The 27002-nt window shown below is 38.7% G+C and overlaps 1 protein-coding gene across 10 annotated transcripts in view; it reads right to left on the reverse strand.

Moving 5' to 3' along the window:
- SLC9A9 (solute carrier family 9 member A9) overlaps positions 1-27002 on the reverse strand; it is a 607901-nt gene that overhangs the window by 310517 nt on the left and 270382 nt on the right. For all 10 annotated transcript variants that reach the window (XM_031448683.2, XM_064491830.1, XM_031448597.2 and 7 more), the window contains one exon: positions 11291-11396. In XM_031448683.2, the coding sequence (XP_031304543.1) occupies positions 11291-11396 (106 nt within the window). The remainder of the gene's footprint in view (positions 1-11290; positions 11397-27002) is intronic.

A 27002-nucleotide genomic window follows, 5' to 3' on the forward strand; every position in this document is an offset into this window, starting at 1 on the left:
ATCGGTCTACCTTTCATCTGTCCCCTTACTGACCATATAACCCTCTGGATGTTATTTGTCTTTATATACAGGTCTGCCTACAAGGGAAAATTGCATTTATCATATGATCTTTGGGGTACTTGAAATCCCGGTGACAGTAATTTCCTGTGGCGAATTAATAAAGTGGGTGCTAATTATGATTCAGCTTCCTAAGTAGCTTAACTATAGAACAAAAATGAGCTATCTTGCTAACATGGATATTCTGGTTCATAGATCAGTAATTTCTTGGTGTTTATTACATCAGCACCTTAGTACCCACCTCTGCCTCACACATACTTTTCATACTGCAAGTCACTCTCTTAGTACATGGCTGGTCATCCTGGGCCCAGACTAGAGAACATCACCAGGTTCTTCAATGTAGAGAGAGAGCCAAAATTTCAAACAGAGGCTACCATGAATAAGGAGCTACCATGACTTAGTGTCAGAAGACAGAACTACCTCTTCCAGCTGTTTCTCAAAACTGGTTCATTGCCTAAAACGTTGGCTCAAAGTCACTTGTGTACATAAAGGACCATATTTTAAAGAATCTCCATCATACAGCTGATGGAGATATCAGCAACTGGTGTGGCAGAAAATGTCCCCCACTTTACATCTAGGGAGCTTTCCTCTTCCTAGGACTTAGCAAGAACTGAACAGATGAGTTCCTAGTGTGGATCATAAATCTAACAATAAAAGAATGCAAGGCAATCAGAATAGAGGGTAAGCAAAACTAGGAAGACAATGAGAAAGATGAACAGACTCCAGACAGAACATGACAAGGCCCACACTTGAGACACTAGGGGTACAAAGGAGAGAGCCTATAATATTGAACAGAAAAATGGAAAGGTCCCAGGGAAGGTACTTTACCAGCTCCCATTAAAAAGATACATTATTATATTTCTAAATTCTATACATCAGTATAGAAATACTTTGTACAGTTTGAAATTATAAATTGATTCCAGCATTTCTAACCCAAACTGGAAAGAATTATCTGTTGTTAGACTCTTTTGTGCCATTTTGAGAAACATTTTGATGAACATAGCTACTTGAGTGAGAATTGGATTGCTTTAAAATAGCTCTTTTGCTGTGTCTCCACTTCCTCTACAAAACATCATCTCTCCTTTCACTATCATTTAATGTTCACCATCTTTGAATATTATAGTGGATAATATTATTTCTACCATAATTTACCCCTCCCCATTAATCATCATCATTATTAACACCACAGTCATTCCTTATTATATTTATGGTTATTGCATCCATTTATTTGCTCACCATGCCTTGTTTTCCATTCCTTTGTGAATTCAGTTTCCTATTTCTATCATTGATTATCTATGAGTGGTTAACTGTCTAGTTGAAAATTTCTTTATTTCATCCTTTCCCTTGAATGGTATTTCAGTTGAATTCAGAACCTTGATTGCAGGTTACTTTCCCTTGATATTTTGTACATATTATTCTACTGTCCTCTGGCAGCTATTACTGCTAATGAGAAAACTGCTGCGATCCAAATTATGTTCCATTGTAAGTAATTCATCTTTCCTCTCTGGTTGCTTTTTAAGATTTCACTTTGTCTTTGATGAGCCTACATTTCACTATAATATATTTGGATGTAGGTTAGTTTTAATTTATCCAGCTCTGGACATAATATGTTACTTCACTTTTTCTCTTCAATTCTGGAAAATCATCATCCATTATCTCATCAAATATTGCCACAGATCAATTTTGCTCTGCATTCTGGGTCATTTGCAAACTCTTTCTTCTGATTAACCAGCTGGATTTTATATGACATTTATCTCATCCACTTAGTTTTTAAGGTTTTAAGGTTTTAATTCCAGTATCTGCATTTTTCATTTTGAAACATTCTTTTGTTTCCTATTTTACTGTTCTTTCCTAACTTTTTTCTGCTACTCCATTTATCTCTTTAGTCATTTTAATATGCTCATTTTATAATTTATCTCAAATTTTGTAATTTTTGTTTAGTTCCTTAGGGTGCTTATTCTTTTGAGTTAATATCCTGAAGTTTCTTCATAGTGGAGTTACTTCCTTTGTGGCTTCTAAATTTTTATTGTGAATTCACTTTCAGGAAGGGTTTTTTGTTTTTTTGTTTTGTTTTTTTAACTGTGGGATTTCCATGTGTTTGGGTTGAAATAGTATCACTTCAGAGCAGTTTAGCATATTTGGAAATAAAGAAAGGGAAATAAGACTGGGGCAGGTGTTTTAATAGTCCTAAAAACTTTTAATGTTATTTCATTGGCATATATTTCTTATATCATAACTTCCCAAGCCAGGGATTTTGATGCAAAATCCAGATAGATGGCAAATTTCCCTACTATTTCTTAAGGCTGATGGACAGAGCCTGTGTGATGGAGGGAGCCCTTTGAGACTGCAGGCTCTATTCAAAGAACTTTCCTCAAGATCTGTTACCATGAGTGAGCCTACAAAAGACAGGGTTCTGATTTCCACATGGAAACGGCACTCTGGCTCTAAAACCTCTGGGTCTATGTCCTATACAAAATCACATGGCCACTGACAGTGGTAGCTTCTCACTCTTGCCTTGATTTCTCTCGGTTCTCATACCTAGAGAATTTCCTTTTCTCTTCTTCAAATCGAATCTGCATTTAGAAAATAATTTTTGCCTTTTTACATGAAACTTTTTTTTTAAGCTTGTAATGACATAGGGACAGCTGATTCACTTTAATCCACCACGTTCTGAACATTCTATTATTGTGAAATATAGTAGTTGTTCTGGGATGCCCATTATACTTGTCTTCCAATTGTTTTCTTCTGACAATACAGTCCATGCAACTGGCCACAGGGATGGGGATATGATTCAGATCTGGCCAATCACCATGTGTAATTCCCATGGAGTACTATGTGATTGGCCTAGGGGTGATCTTCTGATACAAGCAGAGCCAGTGGGAATCCTTTTCTGTGGCTGATATGCAAACATGGTGAGAATTAAGTGTCACTTTGAGCTAGAACCATATAAGCCTGGAGATGCCATTAGTCATCCTCTCCTGCTCTGGGGTCATCTATCTGCACAGTCATCTATCTGTACTAGGAAAAAATGATACTTGCACTCAGATGGAATCAGGGCCAAGAAAGAAAAAGGAAGAATAGACATATTCGAATCCCTAAGTCCCAGCATGCCCAGAGTCAGGGCAATCCCTGTTAAGTAGGTCAGTGAATTCTGCTTAAGCTAATTTGAATTGGGTTTCTGTCACTTACATCTGACTTATACACCAATAAATTAAAGTACAATGGAGTTGAGATAAGAAGGCATCAACATGGGTTTCTTATATTTATTAATTTTTGGCAGGTCAGTTTGTCGTGCTTGGCTTGACATGAAGCAAAGCAAGTTCTGAGTTCCGGAGAAGCGGTGAGTAAATGTCAGATCTAATCTGAGAGACAAGAGGACAGAGTCACAGGATAAAGCCAAGGTCAACTTTCAGTAATCTGAATGGAGACATTAAGAGCTAGGATAGGGGAGATGCCAGTCATAGTCAGGAAACAGGAAGCAGGGATCAGGAATGAGAAAAAACTAACAAAGCTGAAGCAGCAGGCAGGGGTGTGGGCCACAAACACTGGGCGTTCTGACTTAAACTGGAGGTCAGCTGAGCTTTGCCTCCCAGCTGCTTCTAAAATGCCAAGACGTATTCCCATTCCTGCTAGGTGATGCCACCTGGTGTCCAAAGAATGAAGCTGACATAGAATTGACTGCCAGGGCAAGGAATCCTTAAGCAAAAAGGGCCATAATTTTTTAAAAATTATGTATCACAGCAGTATCTGGACAGGCATCAAAATAAATGCGTTTCATGCTGATTATCAGTTTCCAAGGCAAATATCAAAGTGAATTACCTCAGAAAGATGTGTCAAGATATAAGAAATTTGTTTTCAAGTTAAGCAGATCCATGAGAAATAGTATACTTTCTGGTTGTGATAACAGTTTCGGTTCATTTCTCATCAAAAGGAGATACCTTCTTATCACCTCCGTGTGTACAGTTATGGGTCAAATGGGAGAAGAAGTAGAGCTAATGAGGATAACTAACAAGGCTTTCCAAATATTTGAAAGAAGTAGTATGAAGAATATTAAACATCCATCCTCTCGATTTTAATGAGAGGATTAGTAAAATGTCCCCACCTGTATTTGAAAGGGTATATTATCTCACTCATTCAGGGATTATTTGAGAACCTTCCAGACAATTAGCTGCATGTCGTGGGGGTTGGAGAAAAGTATAACTTGCCTTCAAGGAGCTTGTAATCTACTTAGAGATGATGGTACCTAGAGAAATAATAGATTTCCTTAGTGATGTATGTTTAGAACCAATCCCTACACAGCTGTTTTCTGGGGTAATTTTTAGAGCAAGTTTTTGTTGCACATATTAAGTCCTGCTATAGGTAACATTTCCCTACTTCAGTGAGGAGTTGAGGCAGGGACCGGTGACTGTGCCTGCCCATCCAGCTGTATCACCAACACTCAGCGTAACATCTGGCACATACAGATCCTTAGTGCATTTCTGTTGAACAGCTGGATGACATCTCAGGGTTCTTCTTAGTTGCATGAACCTCACAGCCATCCCATTAATTTTCATGTTAAATTTCCCTTAAGATGCATAGGCTATAAGAAATGTGGTCTTTCAAAATGTCACTCACTCTAAGTGCCAAGCATTTGGCAGTTACACACTTTAAATGACATTTTCTAGCAAGAACCTCTAACCAGCTTAACACTCTTACTCAAAAAAGAGAAAATCAGTGCTTCATTTCTCACTCTCTTTTAATAATCTGCATTGAGTTTCCTTAGAAACATTTGCTTAACAGACAATTAAAAGCACCTAGTATGTATTTGCTGTCATCCAAGAGTCAGCTGTTTAATGAGGTTCATATTTTATCTCTGAGAAAATCTGGAGATATTTACAAACTATGGAATTATTTCACAAGAAGATGTTTCAGTACAATGCTGGCAATATTTCAGTTTTGTGGATAAACGGCTGAGAACACTCAACATCTTCTTTCTCCTATTTCATTGGTAGAAAAATATTTCAGACTTAAACCTCTGTAGAATCTGCATTTAAATGAAGATTGCCAATTATCAAGTATGTTAATGGAGGATTCTTTGGACCAGGGTTAATCATAAGTAGTTTAATCTATTCCCAATAAATACATATGAGCAAAAAGAAGAAAATAAAAATCACCTGTGACTCCCACCTAACACTTACTATTTTACATACAAATTATACTTGTAATGTGTTATACACACACCCTTGCATGCATACACATGAATTTGGCTCTGATTTTTTTGAACCAAAATAGTATACATCATTTTAAAATTTTCCCATTTTCTTTAAAAATGTATTGTGAATATCTTTTAACATTAATACATTTTTTTCTATCTTTTTGGATGTCTGCATAGGATTTCATGATATTAGTATATTCTAATTTATTTAACCATCTAGTAACTTATGTACAACTTCTTGCTCAAATCAGTGCACTCATCTTCATGGAGAAGTTTTTGCACACGCCCTTAATTTCTTCTTAGGATAAGTTTCTAGAAATGAAATAAATGGATGGAAGGATTCACAAATTCTAATGACTCTATAAATGCTGCCATATGGCCTTTGTAAAAGTTTCATTCCTCTTCTCTTTCACTAGTAATGTAGGAACGCTCACATTTCCCTAAACTTTGATTTACCCCAATTATGACTGATGTGGTTTTGGTTTTTTGTTGTTTTTTTGGGGGGGGGTTCTGAAAATTTGAAGATTTGGGAGGCAAAGCAGATACTCCATTGTTGGTTTAATTTGTTTTATTACTAGTAAAGCTGATCTTATTTAGTAGAGTATTGGCCATTTATGTTTCTTCGCTTGCTCATTATCTACTTACATCCTTTGTTCATTTTTCTATTATGCTTACCTTTTCTTTATTGGTCTTTTGTAACAGGAGTAACAGCAGTAGCTAACATCTAATGTTTATTGAGTGTTATGAGCCACGCCCTGTTCCAAGCGTTTTACGTTTAATCCCACCCAACAAGGTAAGTGCTGTTACCATCTCTATTTTATAAATGACGTGTCTGGGGTACAGAGAGATTAAGTACTTTACCTCAGGTAACATTACTAGTACATTTGGTATGTTAAAAAGATGAACAATTCATTATGTATATTATAAAGACCATTAACCTATCGACATGTGTGTTGAAACTGCTTTCCTTGATTTATCCTTCCTCATTTAATTTTGCTTGTAGTGACTTTTGCCTGCTAGGATTTCTTAACTCTATTGCCATCAAATAAATTGCCTTTTTTTTTATAGTTTCTACTTTTGATATTTGATCACCTGAAGAATAGTTTGGATAAATATAATTCAAATACATACAAATATTCAGACAGTATGAAAGGATTTGAAATAAAGAATTAAATTATCTTTTCCCCCTTTATCATGGTCCTACGTAGCAAAAGTATCTCCTTTTAACCATTTATATATTTATTTCTTCCAATAGCTGCCCTATGACCCTAAATAATATATATAACCTCCATTTCTTGATTTATCAACTTCACATGCATATATTGAGTTCTTACTGTGAGAAATGTGGCCTTTTAGGTAACAGTCCTGTCTTTCCCTCTCTCCCCACCAATTAACTTCCACAAGTGATATCAATTTTGGTGGGAATACCTGTATAACTTTAAGTAATACATTTCAACCTCTAGTTCTTGATTTATCAGCTTCAAACAGGATGCCTTAACTAAGTGGTTCATTCCTAATGGGGGAAATCACATGTAAAAATTGTTATTCTCCTATTCCTTGGATCATGAAATACCATATTTAAGAAGGAATGCTTCACTAGAAGCAGGTCTATCTTTAGTCATTTCAATGAAACCAGAGAGAACTGTGTAAGTAGAATGAAGGATACTGATATAAATGACTGTATAAATTATACTAAGCATATACTTACAAGCATAGACTATGTAGATTATATAGATTATAGAGCCTTTCCAACTATATTGCTTTATTTATTGCCCAGGATAATTTTGTAACATATATAGAATGACTGTTCTTACGTATTATAGGTAAGGAAATAAGCGTGAAGAGTTTTGGGCCATATAAAGTCACTGTCGTGGTCTTTTAGGTTTTGTTTTGTTTCTAAGCAGCATCCACTTCTCCTTTTTGTGGCAGCTTCACTCTCAGCAATAACCCCACTTTTGCCCAGGCTCAGTTCATGTGCTTCCAAGTAAAACCAATTATTGCCTTCAACTCATGAAGAATGTGACTTAGACCTGAAACAATAAATACCGCACATTTCCCCTGCCACAAGTGGGTCTGGAAACGGCATAAGAATCTGAAAGATGTGCTAAGATTTGGGCTGGGAATAATGGGCCAAAGATTCCTGCTCTATTCTCCTTAAGAGAGATACAGCCCAGGGAGATGCTGGCAGCCATCTTGTGCCCAGGTGAGGGAGGTAACCCTGAAGAAGCTGCATAAGGAGAGGATCCTGTGTATTTCACTGGATCCTTTCCTGAGCCATTTTGCCTTTTTTTTTTTTTTTTTTTTTTTTTTTGCAGGGTGAGGAAGGTAATTAGGTTCGTTTGTTTATTTATTTATTTATTTATTTATTTATTTATTTATTTATTTATTTATTTATTTATTTATTTATTTATTTATTTATTTATTTATTTCAGTGGCAGTACTGGGGATTGAACTCAGGACCTCATGCATGCTAAGCATGCCAAGCATGTCCTCTACCACTGAGCTATACCCTCCCCAGCCTGAGCCATTTCTACTCCGGCTGCTCAATTTCATGAGTCAACACAGATTCCTTTTGTGTTTAGTCCAGTTTGGGTTGGTTTCATGTCAACTGTAATAATCACACACTTAATTTACGGCAATCCTGACATCAGCTCTTTTGACTTAAATCTAGGGCTCTTTCTACTTTGCCATGATGCTTCTGAAAGTAAGATCATTGTTCAGGTTTTGGGAACACATACCCTTCAAGACATATTTAATATATCTTTGCCTTCCTTCATAGCCTATTAAGCAATTTTTAGAAATGCAAATCCATCACGTGGAATTCATTCACTCATGAACATGGACGCATGACATATTTGGGCATGATACTCCCTATATACTTGAAATAACAGTATGGATCAGAGACAACCTAACTTCAAAACTTTTATTAAATTAAGTTACTTTTAATTTAAAATAAACAATTCTGGATCGTTTTAAGACATAATGCACCATCTAACACCCACTGCTGTGTGTAAAAGTTGCAGTCATAAAATTCAATTGTACCTTAGTTGTCTGAAATTCAGAGCACATTTAACCTAAGAAACAGTATTATAATGAGTTATTTACTTCATAGACTAGCACAGAAAAGCTGATTTAATCTAAAATGTGGCTAGGTTACTGTGTATTTGAATGAAAAATACTAAAGCACAGTACTGTCATAACACTAAAAATGAAAAAATTTTAAAATACTAAGAAGATGGTTCTTAAACAAGGAGGTTTGCTGGTGGAAGATGGGAGAGTAAATGAAAGTGTGTGGCCATTCCAAAGAGGCTTTGGAGGTACTGTCAAGGCCACAGTGGTCGATGATTTAGGTTCTTTCCTTGATTTCACATCAAAATGTGTAACTTTTCTTTTCCATGGTACAATAAAAGGTCTATCTCTATTCTTGAATTTCAAAACCACACAAAGGTGGAACTGAGAAAGGAAAAATACAGAAGACATTTTCATTTGCTCTTTTAATGTATATTTCAAAGACTCCATCTTCAAAAAGTTACTATCTAGAAACACAAATATATGTGTAAACTGAATATTGCACTGTTATGCTGGAAGCACATACAGGAGTGGAGTAGGGACGTAGCAGGTGGCCTAGTGGTTCCTGAAAGAGGAGATTGAGATATGTGGTGAATGACTTGATTAGGAAGAAACAGAAGTTGGGAAGGAGACAGCTTTGTGTGTGTAAACAAAGTCAGGTTACAAGCCAGAGAGTTGTGTCTGGGCACTGTGCAAAGTTTAGAGTAAAGGAAGAGAAAAATAGAGAGACAAAGGTTTGAACTTCTGGTCTGAAAGTCATGGAAAACTTAAATAGGGATCTTCCATGTGAAGTAGAAGATACTTGGAAGAGAGAGCATGGGGATGTGGCATTAAAAGGAGAGGGAATGTGTGTGTAAGTAGATGCATCAAAAGACATTGTCATAAGTTCTGTAGACTGTTTAAGGAGCAAGTGAGAAAAGCAGAGTACAACATGTGGAAAGTTGTGCCAGGTGAAAGAAGAAGTGGTCAACAACAGTCAGCACTGGTGGACATAGTCCAGACCCAGGACAGTGTAGGTACAGGTGGCCCTCCGTATTTGTGAGTTCCTAATCGAACTATCCGGGGTTAGTTGACAGTGCAGATATGGAACCTGCGGATACAGAGGGCTGACTGTACTATGCTATTTTGTATATAGGACTTAATCATCCATGGATTTCGGTATCTTCAGGGGTCCTGGAACCAATCCCTTATAGACAGAGAGCTGATTGTACATAACACTCAGTAGAGTGCTTGGAAGGGGCTGGTGGAGTCCAAACGCACCAGGCGGAAGAAAGAGCCTGCAGATTTCAATGTGTGGAAGTTTCTGGATCAAGTATTCCTAAATTAGAGTTACCATGATTTTAAAGTTGAAATTCATTAGGTTCACTCTGCGTAACACTTGAATTGCCAAAGCTGGGACACATGAGATTTTGGCTAGAATGGCAAGTGTCTGGTGCCTAGAAAGGCAGGGATACTTGCCATGGTGGGAAAAACATTTTATTAAGACATGAAACGCCGGGTAGGGGAGTAGAAAAGGCGCTGCCAGTAATAACCACCTATTGACCTGAGATATTAAATGGACTGTTTCAAATGCCCCACAGGCTAGTGCTCAACAGCATCAACATTCATTCTTGGAGTTTGCCTTTTTAATGGAAAACCACTGTGAATGGTGGTGCTAAAAGCGGAAGGGCCAAACCTTTCCTTGGTTGTAGCTGCATTATTCTTTCCCAAGCTCATTTGTGCTTTAGTGGTTCTGCTTTGCTTGGCCTTTTATAACTTGGCAGCCCAGGAAGTAAAAATGAGGGACTCAGCAGATTTTTAAACATTTTTACTCCAGAAGTTCCTTTAACACTGTTATTTCTTGAACAAAGATTCCTGATGTTCTAATTAATTGTTCTTGGTGTTTCTTTAAAAACATCCTTCAGCATTTGTGAATCTGCCTTGGCTTTTGCTCTTAATCTGCACTTTGTGGTATTTTCCCTTAATGCGGGAAAGGCACTTCTCAGTAGCCAGGTGAAATAGAAGTTTATTTGGAGACTTTTGCTTGCAAGTTGCTGAATTCAGTGATAACTTTGGGGTGGCAGTCTTAAGAAATGTCAGCTGGCAGGAAAAAGAGTAGCACTGCCCTGCTGTTTCCTACTCCCCTCTGTGAGAGCTGACTTTTAAAAATCCTTTATGACTTCACAATACATTTTCAAATGCATTTGAAGTAATTAACACCCTGAATTGAATCCTGTTGTCACATTTAATTATCAGATAGCTGCTTTCCTTTGGGGTATTTGACAGTTGCCCAAAATGTTGGTCTTAATCTAAAGCCAAGAAGAGACCTCAGACATAGCGAAAGGCACCACAGTGGCATTTATTAAATACAAATGTGTCACAGGGGGAGGTGAGGAAAGAGCACTCGTTCTCATCTCAAGAAGAAAATTCTTCCAGGAAGAAGGGAAAATTACATTAGCTCTTAGCTGAAACTCCATCAGTTTTACTTGTCACGTGATGATTTGAAAACGTGTGTTTCTATAATGCATTACATTTGCACTGATAAATAAAGAGTATTCTGATTCAACTTCTATCTCCAATTTGCCAAACTTGCTACAAATATAATGGTTTCTGCTAGTCTATTATCTGGAAAATGACTTAAGGGAAAAAAATTAAATGATATTGATTAGAAATGAAGAAAGCTTATTTATATGCATTTTAGGAACCCTAAGTGAATCAGCTAAATATATGCACCGAGAAAAAAAAAAAAAAACAGTACCCTCTGAGTAGTATCTTGCAATAGGCTAGAAACATGAAACTTATTACTAGTGTTGAAATTAAGTTCCTAATGAATTGTACCCATTATTGGAGATTTTCTTTGGTAACAATTCCTTAAAAAGCTAGAAATTGCCTGTATCTCTATGCCATAAGAGAAAAGTCACTAGGAATTATCACCAAACAGAAGCATATTTCACATGGTGGAAGAAGCACAGGCCAAGGTCTGGTACTTACTATGTAAGGACTATGGCGACTGCATCATTCAGCACACTCTCCCCAAACAATAGTGTGTACAGGTCGGGGTCAACATGCAGTTCATGGAAAATGGCCAGCACCGTCACTGGGGAAGAAACACACACAAATATGCAGCGTTAGCTGGATATAGCCATTGACTTGTCCTTGGTTGTGGTCACCTGTATAAGGTACTCAGTAAATGCTTGTCTTCTCAAATCCATCTCTAAAAACAAACCAGAGCTTTCATCAGAAAACAATCTTGTGGGGGAGGGGATAACTCAAGAGGTAGAGCACGTGCCTAACATGAACAAGGTCCTGGGTTCAATCCCCAGTACCTCCTCCAAATATAAACAAATAAATAAACCTAACTACCCACCCTCTCCCCGCCAAACACACAAACACACACACACACACACAAACAATCCAATCTGGCATCCCCTTCCTTAGAGATTTCTCTGGACTCCCACTGCTTACCGAGAAAGTTTGAACTCCTTGGTACAAGTCTTGTATAATCTGCACTGTGTTTACCTTCCAGCATCTCCATCTGCACCGCCTGCTCACCCTTTGCTGCCTCCCTCAAGCCATACTGATTTGCCACAATTTCCCAAACACATTGTGTCCTTTGTAAATTATTTTTGCATTTTGGTTCACTTTACCAGAGCAGATATTTCTTTCCCATTCAAGTGCTACCATTCCCTTCCTTCCTTAAATACATAAACACACATACACACTTCTTGCTACAAAAAAATTTTATTCAATCTTTAAAAGCCTTTCAAGGGTCCCCCCAGCCCCCTGATCCTTCAGCAGTGACCCAGTTCACTCCTTTTTGATCCCAGATGTGGCGAAAATAAGAGAAATTATCACAGAAGAAACTGTGAGCACTTGTCAAATGCTCAATAAATATTTGATGCACGAATGACTAAGTGACTGACTGAATGAATGGTGTCGCAGTGGCTGACTCCTGTGGAAGGAGAGGCGGTGGCACCTGGCTCTCATTCTCTCGTGATCACATTCATCCATAAAGATGGAGTCAATGTTCCTAAGAGCAGGACCTCAGGATTCGTATTTGGCAGCCTGCTGCCTGGCTACTATATATCAAATACTTGTATGCAGCTGCCAGGAGTTCATCAGGGCAGTAAATAATCACACTCGGATTAACTGTGTTCATCAAAACTATTCAGTGTCTTGATATTTGAAAAAGTTATGCAAAGTGTGAACAGCCATCATTAGGAAAATGATCCACTGAGCTGATTGCCAAAGGGGGAGAAGAGGGTGGTTGAAAATGATACTGATGGTAAATTTTTAAGGCAGAGTGGGCATTTTCATTTCTGTTCTTTCCTTTGCTATTGGACTGTGAGGTTAGTAACTGTGTTGTATAAAAGCATGCTGAGGGAGAAAAAGCTGAGTTGAAATGTTTCATAAGTAGGGTCAAGAACTTTGGCTCTTGTCCTGCCATAATGGAAGGGTTTTAGTCAGAGAGTGACACAATCTGCACTTTGGAAATAAAGTGCAGGCAGCAGGACAGAGGGCAGAATGGACATGTGGCTGGAGGCTTTCCCAAATGTTCTGGCAAGAGATGAGCTGTACCAAGACAGGAAGAATCCTAGATTCAGGCTCTTAAACTCTTGCACATCCTGCTCTGCCCTGAACAGCCACCACCATGGGTTCTGACAGGTCAGTCACCACAGTGCTTTGTACTTCACTTATTCATTGTTTCTCATCTTCCCTGTGTATCACTAGCCCTTAGCACAGTGCTAGAATACAGTAAGCTTTTAGTGGGTGAATGCACAAAAGATAATGTCAGAGAGGATACAGCAGAGGTGACAGCACCCACAACATATTTGGGATGAAGAACTGGTGGGTCTTGGTGCCTGAGAGACAGCAAGGAGTGACCTGGGTTTCAATCCTGGGCAGCTGGTAGATGAGCTGCATAAGAGAAATTAGTTTGTAGACAGGAGAATTTTGTACGTTTGGTTTTTGACATGTTGACTTAAATAGCCAGGTGGAATTTCAAGTGGAAACTTCAGTAAAAAAGCTGAAAATAAAAGGCTGAACTACACAGAGTCAAAGCAGAAGAAAGATTTTAGGGGTTATAAGCATATAGATGGAACATAAAGCCACAAGAGTGGCTGAGATTGCCTAGACAAAGTATATAGAAAGAGAAGAGAGTTCATGAGAGATCCCTGGGGGACACTTACAGCTGAGGGGTAAGTGGAGAAAAAGAAGCATGAAATATACATGTGGTATATTTGCCAAACCTGACCCTAAGCATGAACAAGTCGGCTGAAAACCATATCCATCATGAGTAGATTTTTATTTACTAAAAACTATCTTAGGGAAAGGAGTATTGAACTCAACAACTAGCTTTGGGGTAAAGAGACAACAGATAGAAAATGTCATGAATCGGCATGATAATTAGCTAAATCCCATTTTACTAGGCATAGAGTCAATTTCATTATTCTAGCTGAGCAGATCCTTAATCGTGACAGGCAGGACGGCAGAGATGTATTCTCTACCAGTGTGTGGCTGTTCACATTTGCCACCACCCTTGGCCTTTGCAGGTGGTGGTGGGAAGGGGCTAACAATTACCTCTGCTAAGTAACTTCTTTCTGCTGCTAGGATAGAGTCAAGACCCTGCATCTAATCAAAACAAAGAGGCTTCATCTGGGGTTTCTAATGAATAGCATTTTCCTTTTGCTAGGATCTTGTGGAATAAAAATAAAGCTATTCTTAAATTAGAAAATTCTATCATAGAAGCTCTATTGAATATTGACTTTAATCTCTGCAGTTGTTTATTTGTATTTCCAACCTTTGACAATGACTTGCAGCTTGTCTGCACTCCCAGATGGGTTTCCTAGGCTCACAAGTAGGGAAGTTAGGTCCTGGGTTTCTCTCCCCACTTCCCTATGTACAAAGTCCACCCTGTGCTGGAACGGACTTTGCATCTTTCCATTGAGAGCTGTGGACCTTTGGAGGCTTTTAATTGAATATCCAGTTTTGTTCAAAACTGTTCTGACATTCCCACAATTCCTCCTGCACGAAGAACTGAGCTCCACTTCATAAACGCTGTCCCACACGAAAGAGAAAGCTATTGCTCGTGCATTCCTAACTACCCTGTGAAGAAATGGGACAGCTTCGAAATAAAGCCAGGCAGTGTGTCCTACAAGAGGAAGTATTTGCTGGGACCACAAATGAGTTGAATAGGTGAGTCAGGAAATTAGCCACCCACTTTTGCTGCTAAGCATAGAGCTTTTTAAAAAACTCATTTAATTAGCTCGTTGGCAGGACTCAGTCTCACACACAATGTCCAAAACTCTCTGTGGCACCTTCCCAGGAGAGAACCTCTTGGAAGAGCTGTGGACATGCTCACATTGGCTCTGACCGCACCTTACTAGGTTTATAAGGACAACCCGGGCCCAAGGCTGGGCAGAAAAGCAATGCATGTTTAGGTGAGCCTTCTGTGACAGTGTAAAGGGAACACTCTAGACACCAGCTGGGTAGGAAGGGATGAAGACATAATCCAACTTCTTAAACCTCTGATTTCTATCAGGAGATTTAGTCATTTTTGCCTTTGTCGTACTTTAGTTGTACTCATCACTTACGGGCAGGTTCTAATGCTCCGCTTGGGGCTCCTCCTCCACACACCCTCTTCCCACCTGACTTTGTAGCTAGAGAAAAACCCACTTTGTCTCCCAAGTTGGTAGTAAGGGATACAAGCGCATATATGACCTCATGCTCAAGGAGATGAACACACATACACACACAACTACCCCCAGGTAAGAGTAGTGGATGATTGAGAGATGCCATTGAATCACTGGAGATATCTGAGAAAATAGTTTCAGCAGCCAAACAGCAAGGAGTGATAGGGGATGGATGGGGCAGTGGTGAGGATGGCACTTCTGAGAAGCTGGTGATAAAAGGAAGCCTATGGAGTATAAAGCCAAGCAAGGCTTTCTCTTCAATTACTAATTTACAGATTGAGCAGAATAAGTGGAAAGAGAAGTTGAAGACAGAGGGGACAGAAGGGAAACTGTTGGATCAAGGTCCAGAGAAGGCAGAGAACAACCAAGGGGCTGAAGTGAGGTTGTCTTCTCAATAAAGCAAGATCATTTGCTGGAAGCCAGGGGAGCAGGGCATGAGTTAGAGGCTAGAGGATTTTTAAAAATGTCCAGATCAGCTGGGGGCGGATGAAGTCAAGTTTTATGAAAAATTGTTAAGGTCAATTATAGGCTAATTCTCATTCTTCTAGAGAAAAACCCTAAGAGTGAAGTAATACGATATTTTGATAAATTTTTTCATCATATCAGGAGTCTTATCCCCAGTTACAACCCTATTACAGCATCAAAACATTTTCCCATCTCAAATGTAATAACCATATCTGGAAATAAAAATTTAGATAATGACTGCTTAACCCCATCAGTATCTCAATGTGTTGACTCTTAAACAATCAGTCTGCCTTTCTTTCTTTCTTTCCCTTCCTTTCTTTTTCTTTCTTTTTTCCTTTCTTTCTTTCTTTCTTTCTTTCTTTCTTTCTTTCTTTCTTTCTTTCTTTCTTTCTTTCTTTCTTTCTTTTTCTTTTCTTTCCCTTCCTTTCTTTTTCTTTCTTTCTTTCTTTCTTTCTCTTTCTTTCTTTCTTTCTTTCTTTTTCTTTTCTTTCTTTCTTTCTTTCCTTCTTTCTTTCTTTTTCTTTGTTTCTTTCTTTCTCTTTCTTTCTCTCTTTCTTTCTCTCTTTCTTTCTTTCTTTCTTTTTCTTTTCTTTCTTTTCTTTCTTTCTTTCTTTCTTTCTTTCTTTCTTTCTTTCTTTCTTTCTTTCCTTCCTTCCTTCCTTCCTTCCTTTCTTTCTTTTTCTTTTCTTTCTTTCTTTCTTTCTTTCTTTCTTTCTTTCTTTCTTTCTTTCTTTTTCTTTCTCTTTCTTTCTCTTTCTTTCTCTCTTTCTCTTTCTCTCTTTCTCTCTTTCTTTCTTTCTTTCTTTCTTTCTTTCTTTCTTTCTTTCTTTCTTTCTTTCTTTCTTTCTTTCTTTCTTTCTTTCTTTCTTTCTTTCCTTCCTTCCTTCCTTCCTTCCTTCCTTCCTTCCTTCCTTCTTTTCCAATGCCAGCTTTTGAACTGACCACTTTCCTAATGCTTTTTCAGTCATTTCTAAGTCTTCAGGGTGATTTAGTGATAGTTCCTTCCCTAGAATCTCCATTAGCAGCTCTCTGACTCATTTTTTTTTTAGTGTTTCACAAGGAATTTAAATTTCAAATGATATTTTAATGCAGTAGCTCTCAGCAACCTGGCACAAGACCTGCCTGGGTCTGTGGACAACACCACACAGTAGTTCCCACCCCTGTTGCTCTAAGTCGTCACTCAGCCTTGTCAAAACGCTGGCTCTCCCTGGAGAGCTCACTGTGGTTTTGCTCTCTGTGGTTGCAAATCAGTAATGTCTGACATTTGTTCCTGACACGTGGAGAATCAAAAATGTCTCCGGCTTGTGCAGCTGAACCATGTCAGTCCTGACAGGTGAGGAAGCTGGTAGTCTTACAGATGAGGTAGCATTTTTCCATTTCCAAAAAGTGATTATGAGGAAAATGTAGGTTTCTTTTTCCCTCCTGTAATTCCTGTACAGGAAATTCTCCAGTACCTTTTTCCACTTTTCTGAAATATTGTATGTAGTGAGATTTCAAGGAAAGGCTTCCAAAAAATTGAGGTATCCTAGGACAGGCTGGAATACTGGAATTATTCTGAGCCCAAACCTTCCCAGTGAAGACTTGGCAGCAGAATCAGTGCCTGTTGGTTTTGCTGGTCAAGCTTTGCCAGTCATGTTCTAGAAATACAACTAGAAAACCTAACCCTTCTGAAGTAGGTCAGAGAACAATGCCAAATCTAGAAAGCTAACCACTAGATGTTACTTCACTGAGGTCATTCTAAATTAGAAGTTATACAAACCATCATGAATGATTTAGCCCTAAAACACTACAATTTTATTTTGGCCATCAATATATCATTTTGGTACAGAATTAGAAATAGAGAAAATATTATAGGCAAGCACACGATTGCAGACCTCTTCACCGAGAATCCTTGGGAGAAACCAGCCCTAATGCCCCAGGGCAATGGTTTCAAAGTATGGCCCAGGGACCCCCAGGAGCTCCTGAGACCTACCCAGGAAGATTCCCAAGGTCAAAACCATTTTCAGAATGAAATGACAATGTTACTTGCATTTTTCATTCTTATTATTTCTTCTGTGTACAGTGGAATTTTCCAGAGGCGATGTGATGTGATGTGTGCTAGTGCAGCTGAATGCAGAAGCAGATGTGAGAATCCAGCTGTCTTCTACTCCACCACACATTAAGGAGATTTGCAAAGGTGTAGAACAATATCTCTCTTCTCAGCAAGTTTTTTTTGTTTGTTTTGGAAATGAATTTATTTTTTATAAAAATATGTCATTTAACATGTAAAGGGTGTATGTTTGTTATTTTAAATAGATCATTAAAAATATGTTAAAATGTTTTAAAGTTCTAATATGGTAAATATTGATAGACATAAATACTGATATAACACCCATAAGCATAAAACTCCTTGAGGTGTTTCTTATTTTGAAGAATTGTGGTTTGTGACACCAAAAGGGACTATGACACCAAAACGCTTGAGAACTAAATGCATTTATTGTGTGTAATGAATTAACTTACATGCTACACATCCAGCTAAGCATCATCTTTGAGAGAAAAGGGAAAACAGTTCCTCACATAATTTTCTGTAGAGTTTAGTTCTCCTGTTGGATTCCTGTTGAGAAAGGCTCCCTAGATCTTAACATCTCTTGCCACACAATAACCAGCTGATTCTTTTGGCATACAGGTACAGGTACAGGGTTTCTAATTACTCTTATATAAGGAAAATTATTCTTTTCACATTAATTCCACCGTATTTCTGTGAACTAGTATTTGTGTTTGTTTAAGTCCTTTTTTGGAATGTAAGTGCTTTGTAGGAAGAGATTATTTCCTCAGTACATGAGTGCATAATAAAAACACTGACAATCACACATCCTTTTCTTGATTTCAAACATGGCTGAATGGTGTTCTAGAACAATCTACTTCCTCTTTTACTGTAAGGCCAGAAGTACAGTCCTTAGTAGCTACTGAGAATATAAAAAAGATAATCTGAAGATCACGAGGTTTGGCATTAAGAAAAGAAAAATAAATAAGATATATAAAGATTAAAAAGAGAGAAATCTGAGAATAAATACCAGGGTAGGAGGGAGATGTTTTCCAGATCCCGAATTTGGGAATTTATGAGCGGAGATCTGTTGGCACTTTAGCTAATGCTTCAAAAATTTCCCCAAAGGTATCTACAGCAGAAATGTTCTAAATTTAACATTAGCACAGAACATAAACATTTAACAAAGGCTCAGTTTTCTCACCAATGGGGTTTAATGAGCCATGGTGCAGTTTAATGGGGAATCTTTGCTGTGTGCTCAGTATCTGAGTGAAGATGACTCACCCTGTCCTACAAGGATTCTCCAATCAGGATTATGACCTAAGCATTTTGCCATTTAAAAAATGAATGAGGTAGGCAGGGGTTTGCCTACAAATCATGAAATAAGTTCAGAGAAAAGCTCAGTGGAGCCATAAAGCAGACAAAATTTGGATGGGTCAACAATCAAAGGTAAAAACATCACTGTGACCCATTAAATGTAATAATTGTAAGGAAAGAGATGATGGTATTAGTCATGATCATGGGACACATAACTATATTTCACAACTAAATTTTTCTCTTGCAATAAAAAGATATGAAACAAGCAGATATCTTATACCATCATTTCCCCAACCTGTGGATCCAGACCCTGAGGGACATTACAGAAAGGTTTCAGAGTAGAGCGTGCATATTCCTGTATTTTAAGAAGATTAGCAAAGCTGCTAAGGGTAAACAAGAGTAATACTGAGAAGAGTCAACACCGGGCCTGTGTGAGAGAAAGGGGGAAAGAGGCAGTAGGAGAGGGGTCATATCATGAGTCCAATCATTCCTGTTATCACTCTGTGTGGTAGGCTGAATGACCTCCCCACAGATGTCCTGGCATTAACCCCTGGAACCTGTGCATATGTAACTGTACATGGCAAAGGGGACTTTGCAGATGTAAGTAAGATTCCCTTAAAATGGGAAGAATTTTTTTTTTTATTTGGGTGGGTCCAACCTGATCACACAAACCCTTAAAAACAGACAAATTTCTTTGCCTGGAGTCAGAGATGCAGCTGAAGAGAAGGCAAGAAGAAAGACTTTAAAAAAGGGAAGACAGGGAGATTCCATGTGTGAGAAGGAGTACACACACCATTGCTGACTCTGGGATGAAGGGGTTCACCTGCAAGGGCCAGAGAGATACTTCAGGAAGCTAAGGTAGTCCTAGCTTTCAGCCAGCAAGGAAACAGGTACCTCAATCCTACAATGGCAAGGAACTGGATTCTGTCAAAAAACTGAATGAGCCTGGGAGGGGATTCTTCCTAGAGCTTCTCAGTAAGAGCTCAGCTAGTCAATATCTTGATTTTGGCCTTGTGAGACCCAGAGTAGAGAACCCAGTTGAGCCAGCCTGGACTACTGATCTACACAACTGTAAAACAATAAATTTGTGTTGTCTTAAGCTGCAATGTTTCTGGATAATTTGTTACAGCAGCCGTGGCAAACAAATATACTCTGCTCACCTCTCACAATAGAAACTACAAAATGATGGGCAGGCTAAGCCCCCAGGCCTTTGATTTTGCAAAACATGAGTTACTGAGTGGGAATGAGGCCAGAATGGTCCCTCAGTCCTCCCTGCCCTCTACCCTACCTCTGATAGAAAAGAAGTCACTTAGACAAATTCATGTCTTATCTCATGCTTAGCAAAGAAAGCCTGAACCAATGAGAAGGCTGTGGGTTTGTGAATATGTGTGCCTACGGAGCCCTCCTTGCTGATTAATTATCCATGTGTGTCCCCTTCAGTACGATCATCACACACAACCGATCACTCATATACTCAGAATGTATTATTTTATAGCTTAAGAAATCAGTTTATTTTCCAGTGTTTATCTGGCCTACATTATTGAGCTCAATCACTATGGAGGATTAGTGCTGAGAGAGGGAATGATGATGTCCAAACCAGGATGGAAGGTTAGCACCGCTGGGCAAGCCAAGCTTGAGGAGGGCAAGCCAAAAGTCACAAAGCAGCTCTTGTGATAAAAGCAAGCAGTGACATTTTCATTTTTCTTCTTTGAACCTTTTTTTTTTGTATTTTATAAATGTTCTACAATAAGCATGCACTATTTTTAGAATAAGAAAGAACAAAAAGCCATTCTAGACACTGGCAAAATTAGTAAGAAGATAGAGTATGGAATGCAGAGTCTCTTTCCATGGCCTAGGATGCCATATGTGAGGCCTCCTCTTCTCCTCCCTTCCTCTCAGAACTTTCTCGCCAGGCTTCCAGACTGTTGAGCTCGCTATGTGACATGACTCTGCGGACCCTTCTTGTCTCTCCAAGTGCCCTCCTCCTTTGTGTTGGGAAGACCAACTTCTCCTAGTTTCCCTTCAACCCCTCTAGCCTCTCTTTCTCTCTCCCCTTTGTAAACCCATCCTTTTGATACAGATGTTGCTCAGGAACTCCTCCTCAGTTCCCTTCTCCCTGGGCAAACTCATCCACACTCAGTAATCCCAGTCTCCAGTCTATCCCTTCCTCTCCTTCAGCTACAGACTCCCATGTCTAGCCTTTGCCAAGACAACTCCACCTGGAGTTCTTCTACTGGAACAAATACATATTAAACATCACTGCATGCCTGGCACTTGGTATGGACGTACCATAGATTTTCTATCCCCTAACTACCTCATCAATCTGCTGCTCTCGCTCTTGAATTGGTAAGAAATGGCATCCTGACCTACCGAGAAACTTTTTGTTTGTATTATAAAAATGTGATTTATCTTATTTACAATGGAGAAACCTCTGGCATTGTAGGATATAATATCAAGATACAAGCCACAATTTGCAATTCAGTAGTTTATAAGGTCAGTCAAGAAAAGAAAAAGAAACCAGTTCCAGAAGTGCTATATACATCAGATACTGCATTATGAACTAGTGTTGTCATATCTGAAATTTTAGCCCTCTACAGTAATCCTTTCTGAACTGGAAAATAATATAAGAATGCAGAAGTTCAGTTGCAGATTAATGTTTTTTTCTTATGCGAAAGCAGTATTAAAAAGAACCCCCCCCCCACCCCTGCCCAAGAAATAGCCCACAAGCATCTCAACTTTTCTTTGAATTGGTCCTCTTAGATAAATAATTGGTCATCACTGGTATTGGTTGTTCATCTGTGTATGCGTTGATACCTTTGATAATTTCTGGCAAGCAGCAGTCAATTAATTCTGTTGATTCAGTGAGTGAAGGAATGAATGAAACTTGAAGGTCACATGCCATGTGTCTAACTCCTTGAGGATCAGACCAGCCCCTGCCACTCTTGTGTTCTCCCATTGTGATCAATGACTTCTTTGCCCACTCACTGACCTGACAGCACTTGCCATAAAAAGCTATCTCCATTTCAGGTCAAAATAATACATTGAACAGTACAATGTTTTTTATCTGTTGTACCCAGGTAAGAGGTCAGTCTCTTCCCTTTCTTGGCTGTGTTTTAGAAGGAGGGAAGCCACTTCTCAAGGAATCCTAACCCCAGGGGCCTCTGTGGAGCTTTGTAGAGCAAGGGGACTCAATCCAGACTGCTGCTCAACCTCCTGGCTCCCGGGGCTTCTTGCCCTCAGGAAGTCCCCGCTTTCAGGTTGTGTAAGTGCTGACTGCACTTACACGACTTTGAGAGTGAGTGCTGCCTTCAATATGACTCACTAGTTGCCTCACTGCCCCATGGTTTTGCCCTCAGTCAGCTAAGCTGAGCCCTCAAGGGAACCAGCCTCCTGTCCAAGGAAACACTCTAACAAATTTCTGAATCCAATTTACCACAATATGAAACACAAAAATGGAACGTGTGGGCTGGACACTGACTTTCAAAACTTCTGTCCTGCAGGTCTGTCTTTGAGCACTGCTGAGAATGAACTGCTTTCATTTAAACAGAGCCATTCTGTTCCCCAAAGCAGTGAGCCAGAGAGGTCTGTCAGCCACAGCTGTTTCCCAGCTGTCCACAGAGCTGTTCAATTGCTTCAAATGGTTTTTCAGTGTGTTCTTGAAATCCCATCCTCAGAACACCTGGAGACTTGCTTTATCCACTTTCAATATCCCGAGGCATTTATATAGTTGGTTGTCATCCATTATCTGCTCTAATTCTGTTCTAGGGAGCTGACTTCCCATAACTGGGCTTCTGATTTCTGAAGGAAGACCTTTGTGCCAAGACCCTGCTAATCACAACTCTGTTTTGAAGTAAGATAATGGTTAGGAACTTAACTCTGATGTCACACCAACCTGTGTTCAGATCTCAACTGCAATGCAAATGAACTTGGTGATCTTGAGCCAGCTACTTAACCTCACTAAGCTTTCAGGAAGCTTCATTGGCAAAAGGGAGATAAAAATATTCCCTCCTTCATAGGTTTTTGGGAAATGATTAAGTGGGATAATTTATGTAAAGTGTCTGGCATATTGTAGTTCAATTAATGGTGGTTACTATTAATGCTATTATTCATGTCATCAAACCATCAGAGTCCATTATAAAATGGAATGACTCCTTCTACTTGTGTGTTTTCCCTTTGACACTCAAAAGTGCCTTCAAGAGATAAAAATAGATATTATCAAGCAGAGAAGTGATGAAAACTTCTCTTAACCTCCCAAATTTCTCACAAATTATTCCTTGAGTTTCTGCACTTGAAAAGAACACCTATTCCTGTTCAGTGTACATTTACTTTCTCTTTCTGAGACTCAGGGTCCCCGTCTAAAAATGAGGTTAGAGAGGTTGTCTTCAAGGTCCTTTCAAAGCTAAAATTCTATGGCTTTCAAACCTAAATTCTAAACTGTAGACTCTAGGTGTAGAGAGTGCATATTTTCCTAATTATGCTGATGGCGCCTGGGTGCAGGACTGGGACCACAGGTTGCAGCAAGAGGTGCAGAATAGCGTCGAGGACAAATGATCATGAGTGTGACTCTTTTCTGCATAAGTGAGGAGAGAGCTGTCATAATAGCAAGTGTGTGTGCCTTCGATCTGACCCTGATCCCCAGGATTATCAAGCCAGGACCCCTCCAAAGGGAGTCTGAGCCCAGGCAGATCTTGCTGATGTTGAGCAGGTCATGTCGTCTGTGGTCTGGAATGGGAACAAAATATACCCTACTCATACAGCTTTCTCTTGTAGAAGAGAAACACAGTTTGGGGCTCCTCCAACTGACATGCCATCTTCTTCAATCCAGCAAAATATTACCTTGAAGTGAAGGAGGCTTTATGCCTTCCCAGAACCCTCTCCCCACCAGAATGATACAGTTCATGGGGCCCTTCCTCCGAGCTTACAAAACTGCCTGACTACCTCTGCCCTATCTTTTAAACTCACTACCGGTTGTTGCATTTATATACCCCTTTAGACTAGAGTTTCTCGAGGGCAGGATCTGTGTTTCTCACCCCCTCCCTCAGTCACTCCTACAATGCCTAGTGCATAGCAGGTGCTGAATAAATGTTTGCTAAATGAAATCAATAATAAAGTGAGAATTTGACTACTGGGTTTCATTTTGTGCTAAGACTGATTGGCACCTCACTGTTCTATTTTGAGAAACAGCAGAGGTGTAGGACAAAGAATATTGGATATGCTTTGTCTCTCATCTCTGCCACTTATGAGGCTTGTAGACTTAAACAAACCACTCAAGTATTTAGGATCTTAACTTTCTTAAAATGGAAGTAATTGGCTGTAGTGATGATCAAATTAGATGATATATGTGTACACAGTTAATGGCTCTTATCACTAAATGACATACTCTTTAGGTAGAAAAATTCAGATGGAGTTTTTCATTTGCTACCAATTGGTGGCTATGGGTTCTAAATATTGACTCAAGTGCACAGTTGCTTTGATGGGTAGAATAAGGACATTACTGATTTCATAGTTGGCTGCAATCAATAATATATTTTGATCACACAGATGTTAGTGTCTTACAAAAAACATAGTCTAGTCATCTAAGAAAATAGAAGTCCTGGCTTTTGTGTCAATCTCTCATTGACTTACTATAAAATCTTAAGAAAAACATATCCTTGCTCTGTGCCTCAATTATTTCACTTAAGAAATGGATCCTCTCTACCCAAGAAAACTGTGTGAAAGTAACAGAAATACTGTGTATGGGAGCTTTCTGAGTTCTTTGAAAGAGATATATACTGTAAATTCAAGCTGTTCTTTTTATTTCTGGGTAAATTTACTCAAAAATAGAATCTGGGTTTATATGATGGTGTTTTATAGACCTGGGTTTATGTCGAGGCTTTTAAACTGATGCTATCCCAGTGTGCTTAACATGGAATTGGACAGACACAGAAAATGCAGCTGAGTACCATTAAATGTCATTGGGTGCAGGTTTGATACACAGATTGCATGGTGAAAATGGTATGTCTGCAGTCTCTAGAAGCCTACTGCCTTCAATGGGAAGTACACTGGTCTAATATCCTCTGACTTCCTCAGAGGTGTAATAACCCCCCCTGGAATTCAATGAAAGCATATAAATAAAAAGACCCTGAATGATCCCTCACAGCTTCCCTTCTGCCACAGCAATACTAATACAATACTTCTCTACCAAATATTAGGTAATAAAAAATAGAGTCACCCAAGTTTCTCTACAGATAACTATGCAAATAATTTAAGGACATGGACCTTATACTGTATGTGAACTTTCTTTCCCCCTAGAGTATGGCCATAAAACCATCTCAATCTCTTCCTATGCTGCTTAACATTAAATGAATGTTGTCTTTGTTCTCAAAGCAAGCCCTGGTGCTCAAGGGACTACTTTGTAAATTACATCTTATTTCTTTTTTGTCTGCGGATAGAAAGTTATTCAGTTTTCTCTTGAATTCCCTTATAGAATGCTGATAACACCAGTGATGAGAAACCACTAACTTGCTGTATTCTGAAACTCTGAAATGCAAAGGCAGAGAGGACAAGAGGTGGAAAAGAACAATATATATGACTTTAAAAAGAAGATATAATACAAGCAAAAGAAGTGAATTAAGACCACTATTAAATATTGAAAACCAACAGTGAAGAGAGTGTGTGATCAAAGGGACTCAAGAAAAACAAAACTCAACAATGAAAATTCTTCTGATTATGACAATGTTCGTAATCATTTCTCCCATGGCAAAAAAAAAAAAAAACAAACAAAAAAAATCAAAATTCTAACCAGAGAGTTCAATGACAAATGAAAAAATATGAAAGACAGCCCAATTAAGTCACCCTTACTGAAGAGGCTTTTCTCCAAAAATAACAGTTCTGCTTTTAATTATAGGTTCCTGGGTCTATTAATCAGCTATCTTCCTCAAGGCTAAGCTTGGTGCAAATAACAGAGAAGGATTCAGCAAAATGCCCTGTTTAATTAAAAAAAATTTAATTAAAAATATTTTTATACACATGACCCATCACCATTATTTATGCAGATGTTCTCTCACACTTCTTTGGAAAGGCTTTTTTCTTTCTTTTCCTCCTTTTAAAAAAATGCTGTTTTTCTGCAAGAACTACTGTGAAATGAGAAGCACTATGACTGGTAGTTAATACCTATTTTTATCAAAACAGCAGTGTAGCTCGCACATCACTCGTGCAGCCGTAACCATAGTAACCCCAAATAGAAAGGGTCTTCAGATTACCAACATGATCAAAGGTAAGATAGTTCATGTGCCGCTGGAATAGTTACACTGCAGCAAACTTTAAAGGATAAAGGTGCCTTTTTCCCCCCAACAACTTAAATGTTAAATGAAAACAGTGACTGGCAAGTATGGTGTATACAAACGCCTGTCATTTTGGGAGACTTTTATTTCCTCAAAGTGTTAACAATAGGAAAAAAATAAAAACTCAATGCTGCTCATTTCCGATAATAATCATTTTGCCAAGTTGGAGAATTTGCTACAGAGAAAACCCTACCCTTGGGCGCCCTGCGGGATGAGAAGCTATTTTTTGTGTCCATGCACTCAGAGATGGCTACTGTCAATGGTGATTGCAGACATACATTACGTGGGATAAGCTATAGTCAGTGACTCAAGGTGTGGACTGGCAGTCACATTACAAAGAAAAGGAGCCTTTAATTAGGGAAGTGGAACCGGTTTGAAAAAGCAGTTAAGTACCAACCCAAACACAGATCTGAATTTGGCTTTATAATTGTGGTAGGGGTAGAAAGGGATGGGGAGGGATGGGTGAGCAGGGAATAAAAGGCTAGAGCACCTATGCTCAATTACTTCATGATCTATATAATGCAAAACAGAGGCTGCATACAAGCCCTTGTATTCCATTTTGTAATGCCTGATATGACTACAGGAGCAGCATCTGGAAGCATGGGGAAACTATTCTGAATTTTAAATATTTAAATGTACAGTGAATACTACAAAAAGTAGAGAATTCACACAAGGATAAATTAAATTATAATTATTATTTCTTTTAAATCTTTTTACCTTTGGGATTTACCATGAAAGTGGATGGAGTAGTAATAAAATAGGAGAAAACAATTATTTCTTCATGGCTATTTAAGAAAAGAATGGATATCTGGCAATTTTAGGTTCAATTATAAACAAATACGAATGTTATGATAGTGTCATCTAAAAAGCCAATAAGGTGACTT

Source organism: Camelus dromedarius, chromosome 2 (genome assembly GCF_036321535.1).
Source record: "Camelus dromedarius isolate mCamDro1 chromosome 2, mCamDro1.pat, whole genome shotgun sequence".
In the NCBI taxonomy this organism is placed as follows: Eukaryota; Metazoa; Chordata; class Mammalia; order Artiodactyla; family Camelidae; genus Camelus; species Camelus dromedarius.